Source organism: Eriocheir sinensis, unplaced genomic scaffold, assembly GCF_024679095.1.
Source record: "Eriocheir sinensis breed Jianghai 21 unplaced genomic scaffold, ASM2467909v1 Scaffold1049, whole genome shotgun sequence".
In the NCBI taxonomy this organism is placed as follows: Eukaryota; Metazoa; Arthropoda; class Malacostraca; order Decapoda; family Varunidae; genus Eriocheir; species Eriocheir sinensis.
This window is the reverse complement of record NW_026110351.1, coordinates 36,852-55,000: the sequence shown is the minus strand read 5'-3', so window position 1 is coordinate 55,000 and position 18,149 is coordinate 36,852. Positions and strand designations below refer to the sequence as shown.

At 42.6% G+C, this 18,149-nt stretch overlaps 1 protein-coding gene and 1 long non-coding RNA gene across 2 annotated transcripts in view; both read left to right on the top strand.

The window, feature by feature from the left end:
* The window catches only part of LOC126989092 (endoplasmic reticulum transmembrane helix translocase-like), a 23,303-nt gene extending 11,711 nt beyond the window's left edge, over positions 1-11,592 (top strand). The window contains exons 11-18 of the mRNA XM_050847668.1: positions 1,075-1,167; positions 1,332-1,516; positions 5,511-5,527; positions 5,789-5,985; positions 6,839-6,975; positions 7,301-7,409; positions 8,527-8,670; positions 10,038-11,592. Of these exons, the coding sequence (XP_050703625.1) occupies positions 1,075-1,167; positions 1,332-1,516; positions 5,511-5,527; positions 5,789-5,985; positions 6,839-6,975; positions 7,301-7,409; positions 8,527-8,670; positions 10,038-10,154 (999 nt within the window). The 3' untranslated portion in view covers positions 10,155-11,592. The remainder of the gene's footprint in view (positions 1-1,074; positions 1,168-1,331; positions 1,517-5,510; positions 5,528-5,788; positions 5,986-6,838; positions 6,976-7,300; positions 7,410-8,526; positions 8,671-10,037) is intronic.
* LOC126989097 (uncharacterized) lies at positions 1,967-5,780 on the top strand. The gene is made up of 3 exons (XR_007742870.1): positions 1,967-2,002; positions 3,936-4,078; positions 4,705-5,780. It is a non-coding gene; the product is annotated as an uncharacterized LOC126989097 (long non-coding RNA).
* Positions 11,593-18,149: the final 6,557 nt, after the last annotated feature.

The following is an 18,149-nucleotide window of genomic DNA, read 5'->3' as shown; positions in this document are numbered from 1 at the left end:
TGAGGATCCTTGACTGTGCTCACACTTACAAGCCCTAAACTCAAACTTAAAGTAACCTATGGAGATTTTCAAATCAGTTCTATATATATATATATATATATATATATATATATATATATATATATATATATATATATATATATATATATATATATATATATATATATATATATATATATATATATATATATATATATAAATATATATATATATATATATATATATATATATATTTTTTTTTTTTTTTAATAAAAAATCAAATAAACCAAATAAATCAAAAAAATCAATGATTTTTTAATTTTTTTTATTTTTTAAAAAAAAATCAAAAAAATCACCAACCCTGGTTTAAGTGCTCTTAAGTCTGGTATAATTGGACCTATGACTCCCAGATTTGGACCAAACCTGCCTTAAGTATCCTTCTAAGTGGCCAGCAAGTTTCAGTATCCTAACTTAAATACTTTCCGAAATATTAGCAAAAATGACTAAAGTTTTTCTCCAGCCCACTAAAAAAATGATAACTTTGTATGTAAATGGTTTCCCTGACTTTAGCTGCTCCTAACTCTGCTATAACTTGACTCAGATTTGGACCACACCTGCCCTAATTATCCTTCTAACTACCCACCAAGTCTCATTATCCTAACCTAAATACTTTCTGATATATAAATAAAAATATTAAAACTTTTTATTGCCCCTACCAAAAAAAAAATTCTAAGCCAAGTCCTACCCCTAAATTGAAATGCTCATAACTCAGCTTCAAATGGACGAAACTAAATTGAGATTACGCTAAAATGTGCTGAAATTATTCATCTTTTCACCCACCAAGTTTCATCTTTATAACCAAAACTGTTTTTGAGATATAAGCAAAAACGTCAAAAAATTTCCCACTCAAAAATATAAATTGCCGAAAAAAAAAATCCCCTGACTTCAACTCTTCATAACTCAACCCTAACTTATCCTAACCCAACGAGATTTTGTCCACACCTGCACCAATTATCCATCTACACACCCACCGAGTCTCATTATCCTAACCCTAATACTTTTCGAGATATTATCGAGAATATTAAAACTTTTCAGGCGGTCATCATTACGGGAGACAGCTACCTCACAGCCTGCCATGTCGCGAAGGAGCTCAGATTCACGCAGAAGGAGTCCGTTTTGGTCTTGCAGGTGAGAGAGAGAGAGAGAGAGAGAGAGAGAGAGAGAGAGAGAGAGAGAGAGAGAGAGAGAGAGAGAGAGAGAGAGAGAGAGAGAGAGAGAGAGAGAGAGAGCGAGCATGTGTGTGTGTGTGTGTTTGTGTGTTTACCTAATCCCATTTCTCTCTCTCTGAACAGCGGAAGGATACTGAGAGAAGGAGGAGGAAGAAGGAAGAAGAGGAGGAGGAGGAGGAGGAGGAGGAGTGGGAGTGGCAGGACATAGAAGACCCCTCTCTCGCTCTCTCTCTCCCTCGGTGCGAGCGAGAGAGAGAGGGAGAGAGAGAGAGATGGAGCCCTGAAGCAGTACGATCTCTGTCTGACGGGTGAGGTAAGTCTTATTGGGGTCACGTTGGTGGTGTTTCCCGGGTGTGTGTTCGTCCGTTTGTTTCCCCGTTGGTGTGTGTGGGTAGGGGAAGGATCGGCCTACGTTTGTTTCAGTTTGTGTGTTTGTATGTGCGTGCATTTGGCGGTGATATTGACAAACGTTAAAACTTTCACATAAAAAATTGATGTGGTTAGGTTTGCATGGGGTCCCATTGATGGTGTTTGCCGGGTGTGTGTTCGTTCGTTTGTTTCCCCGTTGGTGTGTGTGTGTGTAGGGGAAGGATCTGGCTGTGTTTGTGGTGATTCGTGTGTTTGTGAGCGTTTTAGTTTAGCGGGAATTTTGAAAAACACTTAGATTTCGCCGTTAAAAAAATTGCATCACCTTGGAATGGGTCACACAAACACGCTGATTGGGGTGTGTGTGGGGAAGGAACGGTCTACGTTTAATCGACTTCAAGATGGCGGTCTATCAGATGTCAACAAAGGTACGTCGTCCACTTCTCGGCCTAAAAACCGTCTTGTTTGAGCCTGTTCAAGCGCCAGGAGGCATGACATTTGAACTCCATGCCTTGCGGTACCCTGGACACCTGTGGACGCGGCGGAGAACGCTGAAATAAGACGATTTTCCGATGAGTTTGTGGCGGGTGAGGGAGTTAGGGAGGGACGGGTCTTTCCTAGGGATGGGCAAGTACCGTTAATTTGAGTACCAGTACCGAAAATTCAGGTACCGTTAGTACCGGTACCGGTACCCGAAGGAGTATTTTTTTTATCTTAATGACTTTTGATGAAATTCTCAAATAAATTTCCTGTAAAGAAAACTCTCTCTCTCTGAATGAAGTGAATATTTATTTTTTCGATAAAGAAATAGCATGTATAGTTATTATGGATGTACTCGATCATAGTGAAATAACCATAACAATATTGTATAGTTATTATGGATGTACTCGATCATAGTGAAATAACCATAACAATATTGTATAGTTATTATGGATGTACTCGATCATAGTGAAATAACAATAACAATATTGTATAGTTATTATGGATGTACTCGATCATAGTGAATAACAATAACAATATTGTATAGTTATTATGGATGTACTCGATCATAGTGAAATAACAATAACAATATTGTATAGTTATTATGGATGTACTCGATCATAGTGAAATAACAATAACAATATTGTATAGTTATTATGGATGTACTCGATCATAGTGAAATAACAATGACAATATTGTATAGTTATTATGGATGTACTCGATCATAGTGAAATAACAATAACAATATTGTATAGTTATTATGGATGTACTCGATCATAGTGAAATAACAATAACAATATTGTATAGTTATTATGGATGTACTCGATCATAGTGAAATAACAATAACAATATTGTATAGTTATTATGGATGTACTCGATCATAGTGAAATAACAATGACAATATTGTATAGTTATTATGGATGTACTCGATCATAGTGAAATAACCATGACAATATTGTATAGTTATTATGGATGTACTCGATCATAGTGTAATAACAATAACAATATTGTATAGTTATTATGGATGTACTCGATCATAGTGTAATAACAATAACAATATTGTATAGTTATTATGGATGTACTCGATCATAGTGTAATAACAATAACAATGTTGTATAGTTATTATGGATGTACTCGATCATAGTGTAATAACAATAACAATATTGTATAGTTATTATGGATGTACTCGATCATAGTGTAATAACAATAACAATATTGGTCAATTTACCGTTTCACCCAACCAACGATTTTTTGACGTGGTTCATGTTTTTCTGGTGATAAATGTGTCCATAGTGACGTTTCTGTTTGTCCGTTTGTTTTCCGCTTGGTGTGGCTGGATAGAGGAAGGACTGGGCTATGTTTGGATGTTTAGTGTGTTAGGCCGAATATGTTTGTTTGGCAGTAAATTTGAAAAACATAAAAACTTTCATAGCCAAATTTTGTTATGTCAGTATTTTTGCGGTCATAAATATCCTTGTAGCAGCAAGTGTGTTTATCTGTTTGTTTTCCGCTTGGTGTGGCTGGATAGAGGAAGGACCAGGCTATGTTTGGGCGTTTAGCGTGTGTGAATACTTGCGTTCGTTGGCCCATAATATTAAAAACCGTAACTACTTTTGACCGCATTTTTGGGCGAGATGAGCTTGATGGTGTTTACAAATGCGTCCATAGTGACGTTTGTGTTTGTCTGTTTGTTTTCCGCTTGGTGTGGTTGGATAGAGGAAGGACCAGGCTATGTTTGGGTGTTTAGCGCGTGTCAATACTTGCGTTCGTTTGCCCGTAACATAAAAAAAAACACAAAACATTTCCAACACAATCGAATCCTGTCACCTACTACTACTACTACTACTACTACTACTACTACCTCTACTACTACTGTTTCAGGTGTGGCCATCCTCTCTACAGCCCCGGACAGACCCGTACAGCCCAAACGGAGACAGACAGAGCGGTAAACGGAGAGACAACCGGACAAAATCAGACAGCGGAAGGCAGTGCGTTCGGGAGGGAAACACTAGGCACCACAGCAGGTCAGTGAAAGTGTGCGTATTCTTGGCTGTTCTGGCGAGTGTGTTTGTCCGTTTGTTTTGCGCTTGGTGTGGCTGGATAGGGGAAGGATCAGGCTACATATTGGTGCATAGTGTGTTTGGATGTGAGCGTTTGTTCCGGAGTAAATTAGAGAAATGTTAAGACTTTTTGCTTTATTTTTGAGGCAGATTTGTTTGATGGTGTATGTAATCTTGGCTATTCTGGCAAGTGTGTTTGTCCGTTTGTTTTCCGCTTGGTGTGGCTGGATAGGGGAAGGATCAGGCTACATATTGGTGCATAGTGTGTTTGGATGTGAGCGTTTGTTCCGGAGTAAATTGGAGAAATGTTAAAACTTCCTGCGTTTTTTTTCGAGGGAGACTTTTTTAATGGTGTGCGTATTCTTGGCTATTCTGGCAAGTGTGTTTGTCCGTTTGTTTTGCGCTTGATGTGGCTGGATAGGGGAAGGATCAGGCTACGTTTGGGTGCTTAGTGTGTTTAGATATGAGCGTTTGTTCCGGAGTAAATTAAAGAAATGTTGAAACTTTGTACGATTTTTTTGAGGCTGAATTTTTTTTTATATAGCATACTACTACTACTACAACTACTACTACTACTACTACTACTACAGGAACAGCTTCAGCGGGCACAGTTGCAGTTGAATAAGCTGCTACAGGACTTTGAAGATGAGACTAACACCCTCGTCAGGCTTGGAGACGCATCTATAGCCGCGCCCTTCACCTCCAAGCTCTCCTCCATACAGTGTGGTGAATGATTGCAACCTCAGATTTGATGGCTTGTAACTCCGCTCTAAGTCATCGTGGATGGCTCAGATGTTAACCACACATAGTCTTACAATTCATCTCTTTATTAGTCAAGTTTCATTACCTTATCTTGCATACTTTCCGAGTTATGTGCAAAAATGTCGGAAGTTTTTTTATCCTCAGAAAATTCGAATGGAATAGTACCCCTCAAATTTGCCTGCTCATAACTCGGGTCTAAGTCATCGTAGGTGGCTCAAATTTTAACCACAAATAGTCGTATAATTCGTCTACATGCCTCTCAAGTTTCATTACCCTAGCTTGAATACTTCTTGAGATATGAGGGAAAATGTCAAAACCTTTTTTTATCCCCTTGGTATTCTCAAGTGAAATAGTATTCCTCAACTTTGCCTGCTCATAACTCGAGTCTGAATCATCGTAGGTAGCTCAGATTTTTACTGCATATAGGCTAATGATTCGTCTATGTGCCTATCAAGTTTCATTACCCTAGCTTGAATACTTCTTGAGATATGAGGGAAAATGTCAAAACTTTTTCCAGCCTCTCGGAAAACTTGAATGGAATAGTGCCCCTCAACTTTGCCTGCTCTATGCCCCCATCCTGGCTTACTCCCTCTCCACCTCTTTCTCTATTTCTCGCTCTACATTCGCTCTACAGGGCTGCCACTCGCTCCAGTTGTGGCCGAGACATTGCTCTCGCTCTCCTTTCTCTGCACTCGCTCTAACTCGCTCTGATTCTCTCAAAATTCCATGTTAACCGCAGTCATTTTTTCCCTATCCAGACTTTTTGAACGAGAAAAACCTTCACATTTTTGCCCCTCCCTCGCTCTACGCTCGCTCTACACGCACCCCCATTGCTAGGCGGCTCGCTCTACACGCACCCCCTTTGCTAGGCGGCTCGCTCTAACCTTGCTCTACCTCCCCTCCCCCCCGCAGTGTGCCACATCATCAAGCAGGGCCGCTGTACGCTGGTGACCACACTGCAAATGTTCAAGATCCTGGCCCTTAACGCACTCATCCTAGCCTATTCTCAAAGCGTGCTGTACTTGGATGGCATCAAGTTCAGCGACTACCAGGCTACACTACAGGGACTCCTACAGGCCACCTGCTTCCTCTTCATCTCAAGGTCAAAGGTCAGAGGGGCAGGGGAGGCTTCGTTTGTGGGGTCTGGGAAGAAGGGAGATAGGGGGAGGGTCGGTGATAGGGTTACTGTGATTATTATAATGTGAAAGTTTTGGGGTTTTTCGATCTCACCGCCAAGCGCACACACACACAAACGCACGGACCGGTACAAACGTAGACCATTCCTTCCTCTACCCACACACACCAGCGGATTTACAAACAGGCAAACGCAACCCCCACAATCACCGTGTTTGTGCGACCCATTCCCAGGCGGTGCAGTTTTTTTACCCGCGAAATCTTAGCGTTTTTCAAAATTCCCGCTAAACTAAAACGCACACAAGTACACAAATCGCCACAAACACAGACCAATCCTTCCCCTGCCCACACACAGCAACGGCAAAACAAACGGACAAACACAACCCCACAATGATGCTGTTTGTTTATCCTTTCCAGCTTACCCAGATGCAATTTATCACATAAAAGATTTGACATTTTTCAATATTCCAGAGAAACCAAAGCATACACAAACACACCATTCAGCACAAACGTAGACCAATCCTTCCCCTACCCACACACACCAACGGCGGAACAAACGCACAAACACAACCCCCACAATCACCCCAAACGTTACCCCTACTCAAACCTTACCGTCCCAAATTTTTATCCGAAAGTTCTATCCTTTTTCGATATCACAGCCAAGCGGTAGCATGCACAAACACACCACTCGACACAAACATAGAGGGATACTTTGCCTACCCACACACACCAACGGCGGAACAAACGCACAAACACAACCGCCACAATCACCCCGTTTGTCTGACCCTTCTCTCTCCTCTCCTCCCCCACAGCCGCTGCCGGAGTTAAGCGCTCACCGACCTCTACCGAATATCTTCAATATCTATACGGTTGCGACGGTGCTTCTACAGTTTGGTTGCCACTTTACCGGCCCTGCTCTACCTGATCAACCAAGCCAACCACCTGGACAACCACACTGCTATAGAGTAAGGAAGAGGAGGAGGAGGAGGAGGAGGAGGAAGGGAAGGAAGGAGGAGGAAGAATGGAGGAAAGGAAGGAGGAGGCGGAAGGAAAGGAAGGAGGAAAGGAGGGAAGAGGAGGAGGAGGAGGAGGAGGAAGAGGAGGAGGAGGAGGAGGCAAGGAGGTAATATTGAACCTTGGACAAACACACACACACACACACAGATTACCAGGCCTTACTAATGTACTCTCTCTCTCTCTCTCTCTCTCTCTCTCTCTCTCTCTCTCTCTCTCTCTCTCTCTCTCTCTCTCTCTCTCTCTCTCTCTCTCTCTCTCTCTCTCTCTCTCCAGGGGGGCGGCGGTGGACCTGGAGAAGCAGTTTGAACCTTCTCTCCTTAACCCCACTGTGTACATAATCTCGCTGGCTCTCCAAGTATCAACCTTCGCGATCAACTACAGGGTAAGTTCAAAATGTGACCCTAACTTCAAATGCCCATAACTAATCTCTAAGTCATTCTACCTCAACCAAATTTTGACTACATCTACCCTAACTATTCCTCTGCATACCCTCAAATTTGGGTACCCTAACTTAGATACTTTTGCAGATATAAGCAAATCCACAAAAACTTTTACCACTCAAAAAATATTTAAATTTCCCAAATTCAAATGCGCATAACTAGTTTCTACGCCATTTTACCTCAACCAAATTTTAACCACATGTACCCTAACTATTCCTCTGTACACTCTCAAAATTTGGTTGCCCTTCCTTGGATACTTTTTAAGATATAAGCATATACAAGAAAACTTCTCACTCAAAAAATATATATGGAGTTTAAATATGTCCCAACTTCAAATGTCCATATCTCGGCTAAAATTCATCCTACCTCAACCAAATTTTAACCACATATACCCTAACTATTCCTTTGTATACCCTCAGAATTTAGGTACCCTAACTTAAATAATTTTGAAGATATAAGTAAAAACATCAAATCATTTCCCACTCAAAAATATAAATGATGTAGAAAAGATAGCCCTAACTGTGACCACCCATAACTCACCTCTAACTCATTTTAAGTCAACCAAATTTTAGCCACATGTACCCTAACCATCCTTCTATACATCAACTAAATTTCATCTCCCTAACTTAAATACTTTCCGAGATACAAGGAAGTGTGGAGGAACTTTTTCTTGAGCGACGAAAAACTCCATTCCAAATGATGTTCCGCAGTTTCCATGCTCTTAACTCTGCCTCAGATTAACAAAACTAAACTCAGACTCCGCCTATAATTGCGTAAACCATTCTTCTCCTCACCCACCAAGTCTCATTATCCTACCTTATATACTTCTTGAGATATCAACGAATATATCAAAACTTTCCACATCAAAAAATACTCCCCTTCGGAAAATGTATCCCGCTGACTATAACTGCGATAACTCTGCTCTAACTCAACCTAAAACACCCAGATTTCGACCACACCTGCCCTAACTATCCCTCTAGTCACCCACCAAGTTTGATCTTCCTAACCTAAGATCTTCTTGAGATATGAACAAATATATTAAAACTTTTTCTCCCTCAGGGCCGACCTTACATGGAGGGGCTGAGCGAGAACCGGCCGCTCCTATACAGCCTCATGGGAGCCTTTGGTCTCATCCTCGCTCTCTCCCTCGGCATCTTCCCGGACTTTGGGAGGCAGTTTGAGATCGTCGAGTTCCCGAATGAGGTGAGATTTGCCTCCATTTTTCTCTCCTTTCCTCCATCTCTCCATCCTTTCCTCCAACACCAAAGAGTAGGTTAATCTTTCCTCTTCCTCCTCCTGTCTTCCGCTTCTTCCTCCGCCTCTTTGTCTCTTTGCAATCTCCACTTTTATCAAGGTCTGTGTATTTCTCCAGCGTAATTTTGGTGTTTTTTTTTCATTTCCTCCTCCAAGTTCAAGTCCTTTTTCCTCCACTTTCCTCCATCTCTCCCTCCTTTCCTCCTACACCAAAAAATAGCTTAATCTTTCTTCTCCCCCCTCCCCTCCTCCACATCTTCCTCCTCCTTTCCATTTCTCCGCAATCTCCACTTTTATCAAGGTTTGTCTTCCATTCCAGTGTGATTTTGGTGGTCTCGTTCATTTCCTCCTCCAAGTTCAAGTCCATTTTCCTCCACTTCCCTCCATCTCTCCCTCATTTCCTCCTCCACCAAAAAATAGCTTAATCTTTCCTCTTCCACCTCCCCTCCTCCACATCTTCCTCCTCCTCTCCGTTCCTCCGCAATCTCCACTTTTATCAAGGTCTGTGTATTTCTCCAGCATAATTTTGGTGGTTTCGTTCATTTCCTTCTCCAAGTTCAAGTCCTTTTTCCTCCACTTTCCTCCATCTCTCCCTCCTTTCCTCCTACACCAAAAAATAGCTTAATCTTTCTTCTCCCCCCTCCCCTCCTCCACATCTTCCTCCTCCTTTCCGTTTCTCCGCAATCTCCACTTTTATCAAGGTTTGTCTTCCATTCCAGTGTGATTTTGGTGGTCTCGTTCATTTCCTCCTCCAAGTTCAAGTCCATTTTCCTCCACTTTCCTCCATCTCTCCCTCATTTCCTCCTCCACCAAAAAATAGCTTAATCTTTCCTCTTCCACCTCCCCTCCTCCACATCTTCCTCCTCCTCTCCGTTCCTCCGCAATCTCCACTTTTATCAAGGTCTGTGTATTTCTCCAGCGTAATTATGGTGGTTTCGTTCATTTCCTTCTCCAAGTTCAAGTCCATTTTCCTCCACTTTCCTCCATCTCTCCCTCATTTCCTCCTACACCAAAAAATAGCTTAATCTTTCCTCTTCCACCTCCCTTCCTCCACATCTTCCTCCTCCTTTCTGTTTCTCCGCAATCTCCACTTTTATCAAGGTCTGTATATTTCTCCAGCGTAATTTTGGTGGTCTCGTTCATTTCCTCCTCCAAGTTCAAGTCCATTTTCCTCTACTTTCCTCCATCTCTCCCTCCTTTCCTCCTACACCAAAAAATAGCTTAATCTTTCCTCTTCCACCTCCCCTCCTCCACATCTTCCTCCTCCTCTCCGTTTCTCCGCAATCTCCATTTTTATCAACTCTTTTCCATTCCAGTTCCGGGTGACCCTCATACAAGTTCTGTGCCTGGACTTCGCGCTGTCGTTCGTCATAGATAGAGTCTGCCTAGCACTCTTTGGGGAGGGCAAGTTGGCACCCTCCCTGCGGCACTGAGAGAGAGAGAGAGAGAGAGAGAGAGAGAGAGAGAGAGAGAGAGAGAGAGAGAGAGAGAGAGAGAGAGAGAGAGAGAGAGAGAGAGAGAGAGAGAGAGAGAGAGAGAGAGAGAGAGAGAGAGAGAGAGAGAGAGAGAGAGAGAGAGAGAGAGAGAGAGACACACACACACACGCGAGGCAACTCCACGGCAGACTGAGATTCGGGAACGACACCATCCCTCTGCAGTCCAGCGTCGACATCCTGGGCATGGAGGTGGACTCCCAGCTGCGGTTCGACCGTCACCTTGAAAGGGTGGCGCACAAAGCCTCCCAGAAGGTGAACCTCCTGCGCCGCATGAAGAACCTCCTCGATGTTGAGGGCCTGAACACCCTCTACAAGGCACAAGTCCGTCCAGTGATGGAGTATGCACCGCTCACCTGGATGGCCAGCGCCCGCTGCCACCTCAACCTGCTAGACAAGGTGCAGAGGAGGGCTGAACGCCTCATCAACGGCACCCAGCACCAACGACCGAGCCAGTGGGAGACACAGCGACAACAACATCGACAACAACAACAACAACACCCACACGAGGGACGGGCAAGACCAGCCACGAACCAGCTGAACAGCCTGGAGCACCGTCGCCGCGTCGCTGCCCTGACGGTGCTACACAAGGCACAAGTGGGCCTAGTGCCCCACCTGACGGACCTGAGGGCTACCTGGAGGAGGTCTGAGCGCAGCACGAGAACGGTGCTGAGCAACGCCTCCCTCCTGGAAGTGCCAATGGCCCGCTCCAGCACCCACCAACGTGCCTTCTCCATCGCAGCGGTGGTGTGGTGGAACAACCTCACTGCTGATGTGGATGTGACACAACTGTCCACTCAGCAGATGAAGGTTCCGTCCCACAGGTGGCTACTCCTACACCCACCGTAAACATGTATATAATTGTATAATATAATCGGCAGAAGCTTTTAAAGCTCCCCAACGGTCGGGGGAACTTTAGCACAGAAAAATAATACTGCCATGTACTAATGTACTGAACATGTTTAAATAAAAAAAAGAAAAAAGAGAGAGAGAGAGAGAGAGAGAGAGAGATTGATTGATTTATTGGCCTCAAGGTATAGATTATTTTACACATTGTCTTTAAAAGCCACTAGTCCATTGAGCCGTAGCTCTCTTATGGACTACATGTTATATATATTTATATATAAGTGAGCATAACAGGTGCGACAAGGTCTCTCAAAAATATATTAAAGATTGCAAAAAAATTAAGTATGGCTAACTCAGAATGCATACTATATACATGTGCACCCCAATACAAAATTAATGAAAATAGGCTTTTGTTCCTGATTAATAGAACAAAGTGATAATACTACTAATAATAATAACGATAACAATAGCAACAAAAATACTACTAACAGTAATAATAGTTTCATAACAATATTACTAATAATAATGATAATGACAAAAAAAAAATAATAATAATGACAGACATGATAATAATGATAGACATAATAATGATAGACATGATAATAATGATAAACATGATAATAGTGACAGTAGTAACGCATAATAATAATAATAATAATAATAATAATAATAATAATAATAATAATAATAATAATAATAATAATAATAATAGTGATAATAAAATTATAATAGTGATACTGATCCTGAACATCACTATTACATATTCTAATAGTAGTAGTAGTAGTAGTAGTAGTAGTAGTAGTAGTAGCAGCAGCAGTGGTAGTAGCAGTAGTAGTAGCAGTAGAGAAGGGAGGGAAAGGGGGAAGGAGAAGGCTAGGGGGAAAGCATAGCAAGCACTCTTTAACATGCCTTAATGTGAGGTAGTTAAGGTATATATTTCACTGAAAAATATTAAGTATAATTACCATGTAACAATGAAAATAAATTTCTTTTAAATGAGACTTGATTATCATTATTTAGAAGGGACTGAGGCAAGTTATTCCAGCTTTTTGATCCCCGTGACAGAACACTCTGCTGGGCGTGTGTGGTCCTGCATAACGGTGGACGCAGTTGATGAGTTCTACGGGTCACAGAGCGGGGCATCACAGTAAAGCCAGGGTATACAGGGAAAGAGTGAAGAGCTTTGTGTACAAATAAGTTAGTTTGAAGGTATATAATATCGGGAAGCTTTAACAACCTAAAATCTCTAAAAAAACAGTTTGTATGAGCATACCGATCTTTAAAGAACATAATACGTAAGAGTTTTTTTTGTGAAATAATCAGGCTGTCGATGAAGGTGTTATAGGCGCCTCCCCATATGGCACAGCAGTATAGAAGGTGCGGATGTATTAGAGAGAAATAAATTTGCCGTAAAGAGTTTTGGCTCAAACAATCTCTTAATCTGTATATTACGCCCGTTAGCAGGGCTACCTTTGATTTTACCATGTCAATGTGTTGTTTCCATTTTAATTTATTATCGATAGTTATACCTAAAAATTTAAGATCAGTAACTACATTTAATGCAAAATTATTAATTTTTATTGACGTATGAACTGGCTGAATCGTGAGTGGACTAGAAATCATGAACTTAGTTTTGTTAATATTTAATGTTAATTTATTACTCATGATCCAATTTGATACATTGATAAGCTCAGTGTTTAAAGTGTCTGTTATATCTTCAAGATCATGTCCTTGAATGAAAATTGTGGTATCGTCGGCAAATAAAAGGAATTTTAATTTATTGCTGCTATGAATTATGTCATTGATATAAATTAAGAAAAGAATCGGGGCAAGAATTGATCCCTGGGGCACACCAAATGCAGTATCTGTATATGGCGATGACACATTGTTAAACGATGTACATAGTTTCCTGTGTGCTAAGTAACTTTTGAACCAATTATGCGCATTGCCACGAATTCCATAAACAGACAATTTATCTAGTAGAATGTTATGAGAAATGGTGTCAAAAGCTTTAGTGAGATCACAGAACACAGTTATCTGGAACATTTTTGCATCCAAAGCATTGTAAATATTTTGACATAGATGGTGAAGTGCTAATTCAGTAGAATACTTAGGACGGAAGCCATACTGAACGGAGGTGAGGAGTGAGTGTTTGGACAGGTAATTCATTAGTCCTACTGACAACATTTTTTCAAAAATTTTGCTAAAGCTGGGTAAGATGGAAATAGGTCTGTAATTAAGTGGTAATGAAGAGTCTCCCTTCTTAAAGATTGGAACAACACGTGCCATCTGCAGGTGACTTGGAAAAGAGCCCTCTTTAAAAGATGTATTAATTATATAAACTAAAAAGGGAGAAATTAGGTCACAACATTCCTTAATTATTTTAATACTAATGTCATCATGTCCCGGGGAAGAGACTTTTATATTAAGAATGACAGACTTAACTTCTGGTAGTGTAGTGGGTCGTAAGTAGAAAGAAAATGGAACCGATTCGGGGAGATAAGTGGTAAAAGGTGTTTGGGTCTCTGGGATGCTCGTGGCTAACGTGTTGCCAATATTACTGAAATAGTTATTGAAAGCGTTCGCTGCATTAAAAGAATCTGTTACGGTATCACCATTGAATAAAAAAGATGAAGGAAGTTTCGCTTGTTTTTTACCGAGTAGACTATTTATAGTAGACCAGGTCTTTTTGGAGTCCCCTGCTTCACTTGACAATTTGTTTTTATAGTAATTTGCTTTGGCAGTTCTTATGGTCGTTGTTAATTTATTTCTATAGGATTTAAAGGCGTTTTCATAAGTAAGGGGCCACTTGGCATACAGTTTTTGAAGTTTGTTACGATGTTTAATTGAATTCTTAATGGCAGAAGTGATATAAGGTTTGCCTATATGCTTTTCTTTAATTGTTAATGTCTCCAACGGGAAGTGCTTATTATACAGATCAGTAAATTTCGTTATGTACAATCAAACAAATAATTTACTCCATAGTCACAGGCATTTGAATTCCAGTTAATGTTAATTAAATCAGCTTTAGATGCACTTATGTTTTCATTGGAAAGATTTCTTCTGGTTATAGTATTAACAGTACTAGGTGAGTAGACAGTGTTGTTTAATGAAAATGAACTAACAACAGGGAAACGATCACTAATTGAGTTATACATAATACCACTTGTTAAATAATAATCAAAATTGTTGGTCCTGATGTGATCAATTATTGTTGCCGAGTTTCTAGTTACACGTGTAGGTTTATTTATTGAGGAGAAATAGCAGTAACTGTGAAATAAATTAACCAAGTTTTGTGAACTTTTTTCACCATGATTTAGAATATTAATGTTGAAGTCACCCATGATGTAAACTGATAATTTAGACCTGGATACAACACTAATAATATCATTCATAGATGCAAGAAAGTCATCAATATTAGAATTCGGTGGTCTATAGATCATACCAACGATAAACTTGTTAGGTTGTATAGTTTCTAAAAATAATGATTCCAGATGTTGGAGTTGAAGAGAGACATTACAAATTTGGCGAACTTGAAATGTTTTCTTGATATAACTGGCAACACCACCACCGTGCGTATTCTTATTATTAAAATAATTATTATAACCATCAATGGAATAAATTTCACACAATGCATCACTAAGGCGAGTTTCGCAGAAGCCTAACACATCATACATACAGTTATTAGTGTTGATACACTGATCCAAGCAACTTTCCAGGTGAAGAGGAACGCTACTGATGTTGAGGGCAAACAAATGAAGAGAGTTAGGAGAACTAATAATATTGTCACTGAACAAGTAATTGCTGGTAGGTTCACTAATATTATATTGAATGGAGAGATTATCTGAAGCACGGTCACCATCAAGATATAAAAAAGGCTTGTAGGTCATTTTATCTAAAACATGTAGTGGAAAATTGTGAAGGACATTGTCATTTAAGAGACTAGCAAGATCAAAATTATTTAAGTTGTGGAAAGGAAATACCTCTTGTTCCATTAACAAAGGATGATATTTACTGGACACGTCAGTAGAACAGAGCTACTGTATAGATACCTGTTGATCTACTTCTTGTGCTTACTTCTGAGGTTTTTCTGTAGTTGAAGTGCGTGTGGCGTCGAGTCCCGTGGAGTCGAAGCCTTCTTGCCCACACCAGACGCCCCAACACCAGCAGGACGCGTTTTGTCAGTGCCAGCACGAGCGCCCTCACGGCCCGCCTCCCCAGTTGCACCAGGAAGCGGAGCCATGTCACCAGCCGGCTGAGCACCAAGGCCCACTGCGGCAAGTGCAGTGAGGTCCACGGCAGCAGCAGCAGGTGAAGATCCACCACCACCACGTCCACCAGCCCCGGACAGCTCACGACTGGTTGTTCGGGCAGGGTTACTACCAAGGGTCAGGTCAGCAGCACCACTAGATGTCGCTCCGCCGACTGAAGCTTCACCCCAGGGTCGATCCCTCTTGTCCTTGATGATGAGTTTGGTGTGCTTGAAGAAGGCTATCTTTCCTTCAGATCTTGCTTGTTTGAAGGCTGGCATTTGACTTTTCTTCACCTCCTGTGAGGCAGGACAGAGATCTTCATTGATGAACACGCCCGAACCTTTCAATTTCCTTGTATTACGCATCACTGCTTCACGGTCTTGGAATCTTTCAAATCGGGCAATTATTGTTCGTGAGTACGGCGAACCAACAGTGCCGACCCTGTGCGCTCGTTCTAGGTCCATGGGTGGAAGTTCCAACTTGTTTTGCAAGAGGGATGACACGAGGGCAGCAGTCTGTTCCCATGATTCACCGGCTGTTTCGTTAAGGCCGGTGATGCGCAAATTATTACGACGGCTGTTGTCGTCTTGATAGTTGAGACGCTGAACAAGCTCCTTTGCACATCCCTTGAGATCATTGACTGTTGTTTCTTTATCAGAGTTTGACTTGCGTACCGCTTTCAGATCTTCTTTTAAGTCGAGTACCTCAGCTTGAGTAAACTCTAAACTTCTTGTTAGCTCTTGTATCCTTGACTCCAAACCACTTACTCGTGCCTTAAACTGCTCCACAACAATATCCAGAGCGCTCCGAAAAGCTTGGTTCTGTGAGTCCTGTAGCAGCTTTATTGCAGTGGAATCCATGGTTGTAGAGTGGCAAAAGTATATCTCACTGGTGCCACTAAGTCCAGGAGTGTGTTGGACAGAATGCTTGAAACTGGGAAAGTCTGCAATCACTTGAAAGGCACTGTAGGTCAGGGGTAAGGAGCTGCTAGGGAGGGACGTCCGTTAGCACCCGCTGCTCGAGAGAGAGAGAGAGAGAGAGAGAGAGAGAGAGAGAGAGAGAGAGAGAGAGAGAGAGAGAGAGAGAGAGAGAGAGAGAGAGAGAGAGAGAGAGGTTAATTTATGAGAGAGAGAGAGAGAGAGAGAGAGAGAGAGAGAGAGAGAGAGAGAGAGAGAGAGAGAGAGAGAGAGAGAGAGAGAGAGAGAGAGAGAGAGAGAGACACACACACACACACACACACACACACACACACACACACACACACACACACAGAGAGAGAGAGAGAGAGAGAGAGAGAGAGAGAGAGAGAGAGAGAGAGAGAGAGAGAGAGAGAGAGAGAGAGAGAGAGAGAGAGAGAGAGAGAGAGAGAGACCGAGGTTAATTTATATATATTGAGAGAGAGAGAGAGAGAGAGAGAGAGAGAGAGAGAGAGAGAGAGAGAGAGAGAGAGAGAGAGAGAGAGAGAGAGAGAGAGAGAGAGAGAGAGAGAGAGAGAGAGAGAGAGAACTGGCAGGACGCCCTTGACGACGGCCTGGACACTGTCGTGGTAGCCCTGGACATAGCGGGTGCCTTTGACAGGGTGTGGCACGGAGGTCTCCTTGAAAAACTCCGTGCTAAGGGCATCCAAGGTGACCTCCTTCAGCTTCTGGGAGACTACCTTCAAGGAAGGACCCTCCAGGTTGTCGTCAACGGGCAGACGTCCGACTCCTTGCCAGTGGAGGCATCAGTGCCACAGGGCTCAGTGCTAGGGCCAGTTCTGTGGAACATATATGTGGACGACCTTCTCCGGCAGCTGCCAGCAGTCTCAGCTTACGCTGATGACTGCACTCTCTCCTGCACCTACCCCAGACAAGACTGTGGGCGAGCTGCTGACGAGGGCAATCAGCAGCTGAAGGTGCTACAGGAGTGGGGTGCCCGCTGGCAGGTGACCTTTGCTCCAGAGAAGACCCAGGCAATGGTGGTCTCTCGATCCCCCACTGCCGGGCCAGCAGTAGAGGGAAGCTGAAAAGCTTATATATAAGGCTGGCCTCTAACAATCCATACAACAGATTATGTAACTGTACCTATGAGGCTATTAATAATTTGGTGGCGTCCCCCTCCCACTCCAGGAATCCGTCAAGATTCTGGGAGTGGAAGTGGATCGAGGGCTACGGTTTGACAGCCACATCAAACACATTGCCCAAAAGGCCTCCCTAGGAGTCTCCTGCCTGCGAAGGGTGGCCAGCTTCCTCGACAAAAAAGGGAGGCTGTTGCTCTACAAGGCCCAAATATGGCCTTACCTGGAGTACGCTGCCCTCTCTTGGATGTCGTGTGCTGCCTCGCACAGCGGGAGACTCGACGCCATCCAGAGACGGGCACTGCGAATGGTGGATGCGGCAGATCCCCCAACCGCGCAGGAAACTCTCAGCTCCGTCGACTCCTTGGAACACCGCAGGGACGTAGCTGCTCTTGTGGTGTTTCATAAGGCACAAGTGCAGGGAGTGCCACATCTGGTGGGCTTACGCCAACCTCAGAGAGTCACCACGCGGGACACGAGAACGGTGCTACCCCGTGGTGACGTAGTGGAGGTGCCGTGTTCCCGTACCAGCCAGCACCAGCGCACCTTTTCGGGAAGAGTCTGCCGGATGTGGAACATGTTCACGGCCTGTATACCAAACATCCGGGAGATGAACACCCAAAAAATAAAACTGTCGGCCCACCACTGGAGGGGCTCACTCCCCACCCCACTGACACTCGTGGTGGAGCAGTGACACGAGTGTAGTGTGCAGTGCGCTCACATATATTCTGTATTGTATGTTTTTATTTTTTATTTTTTTATAGTATATATATATATATA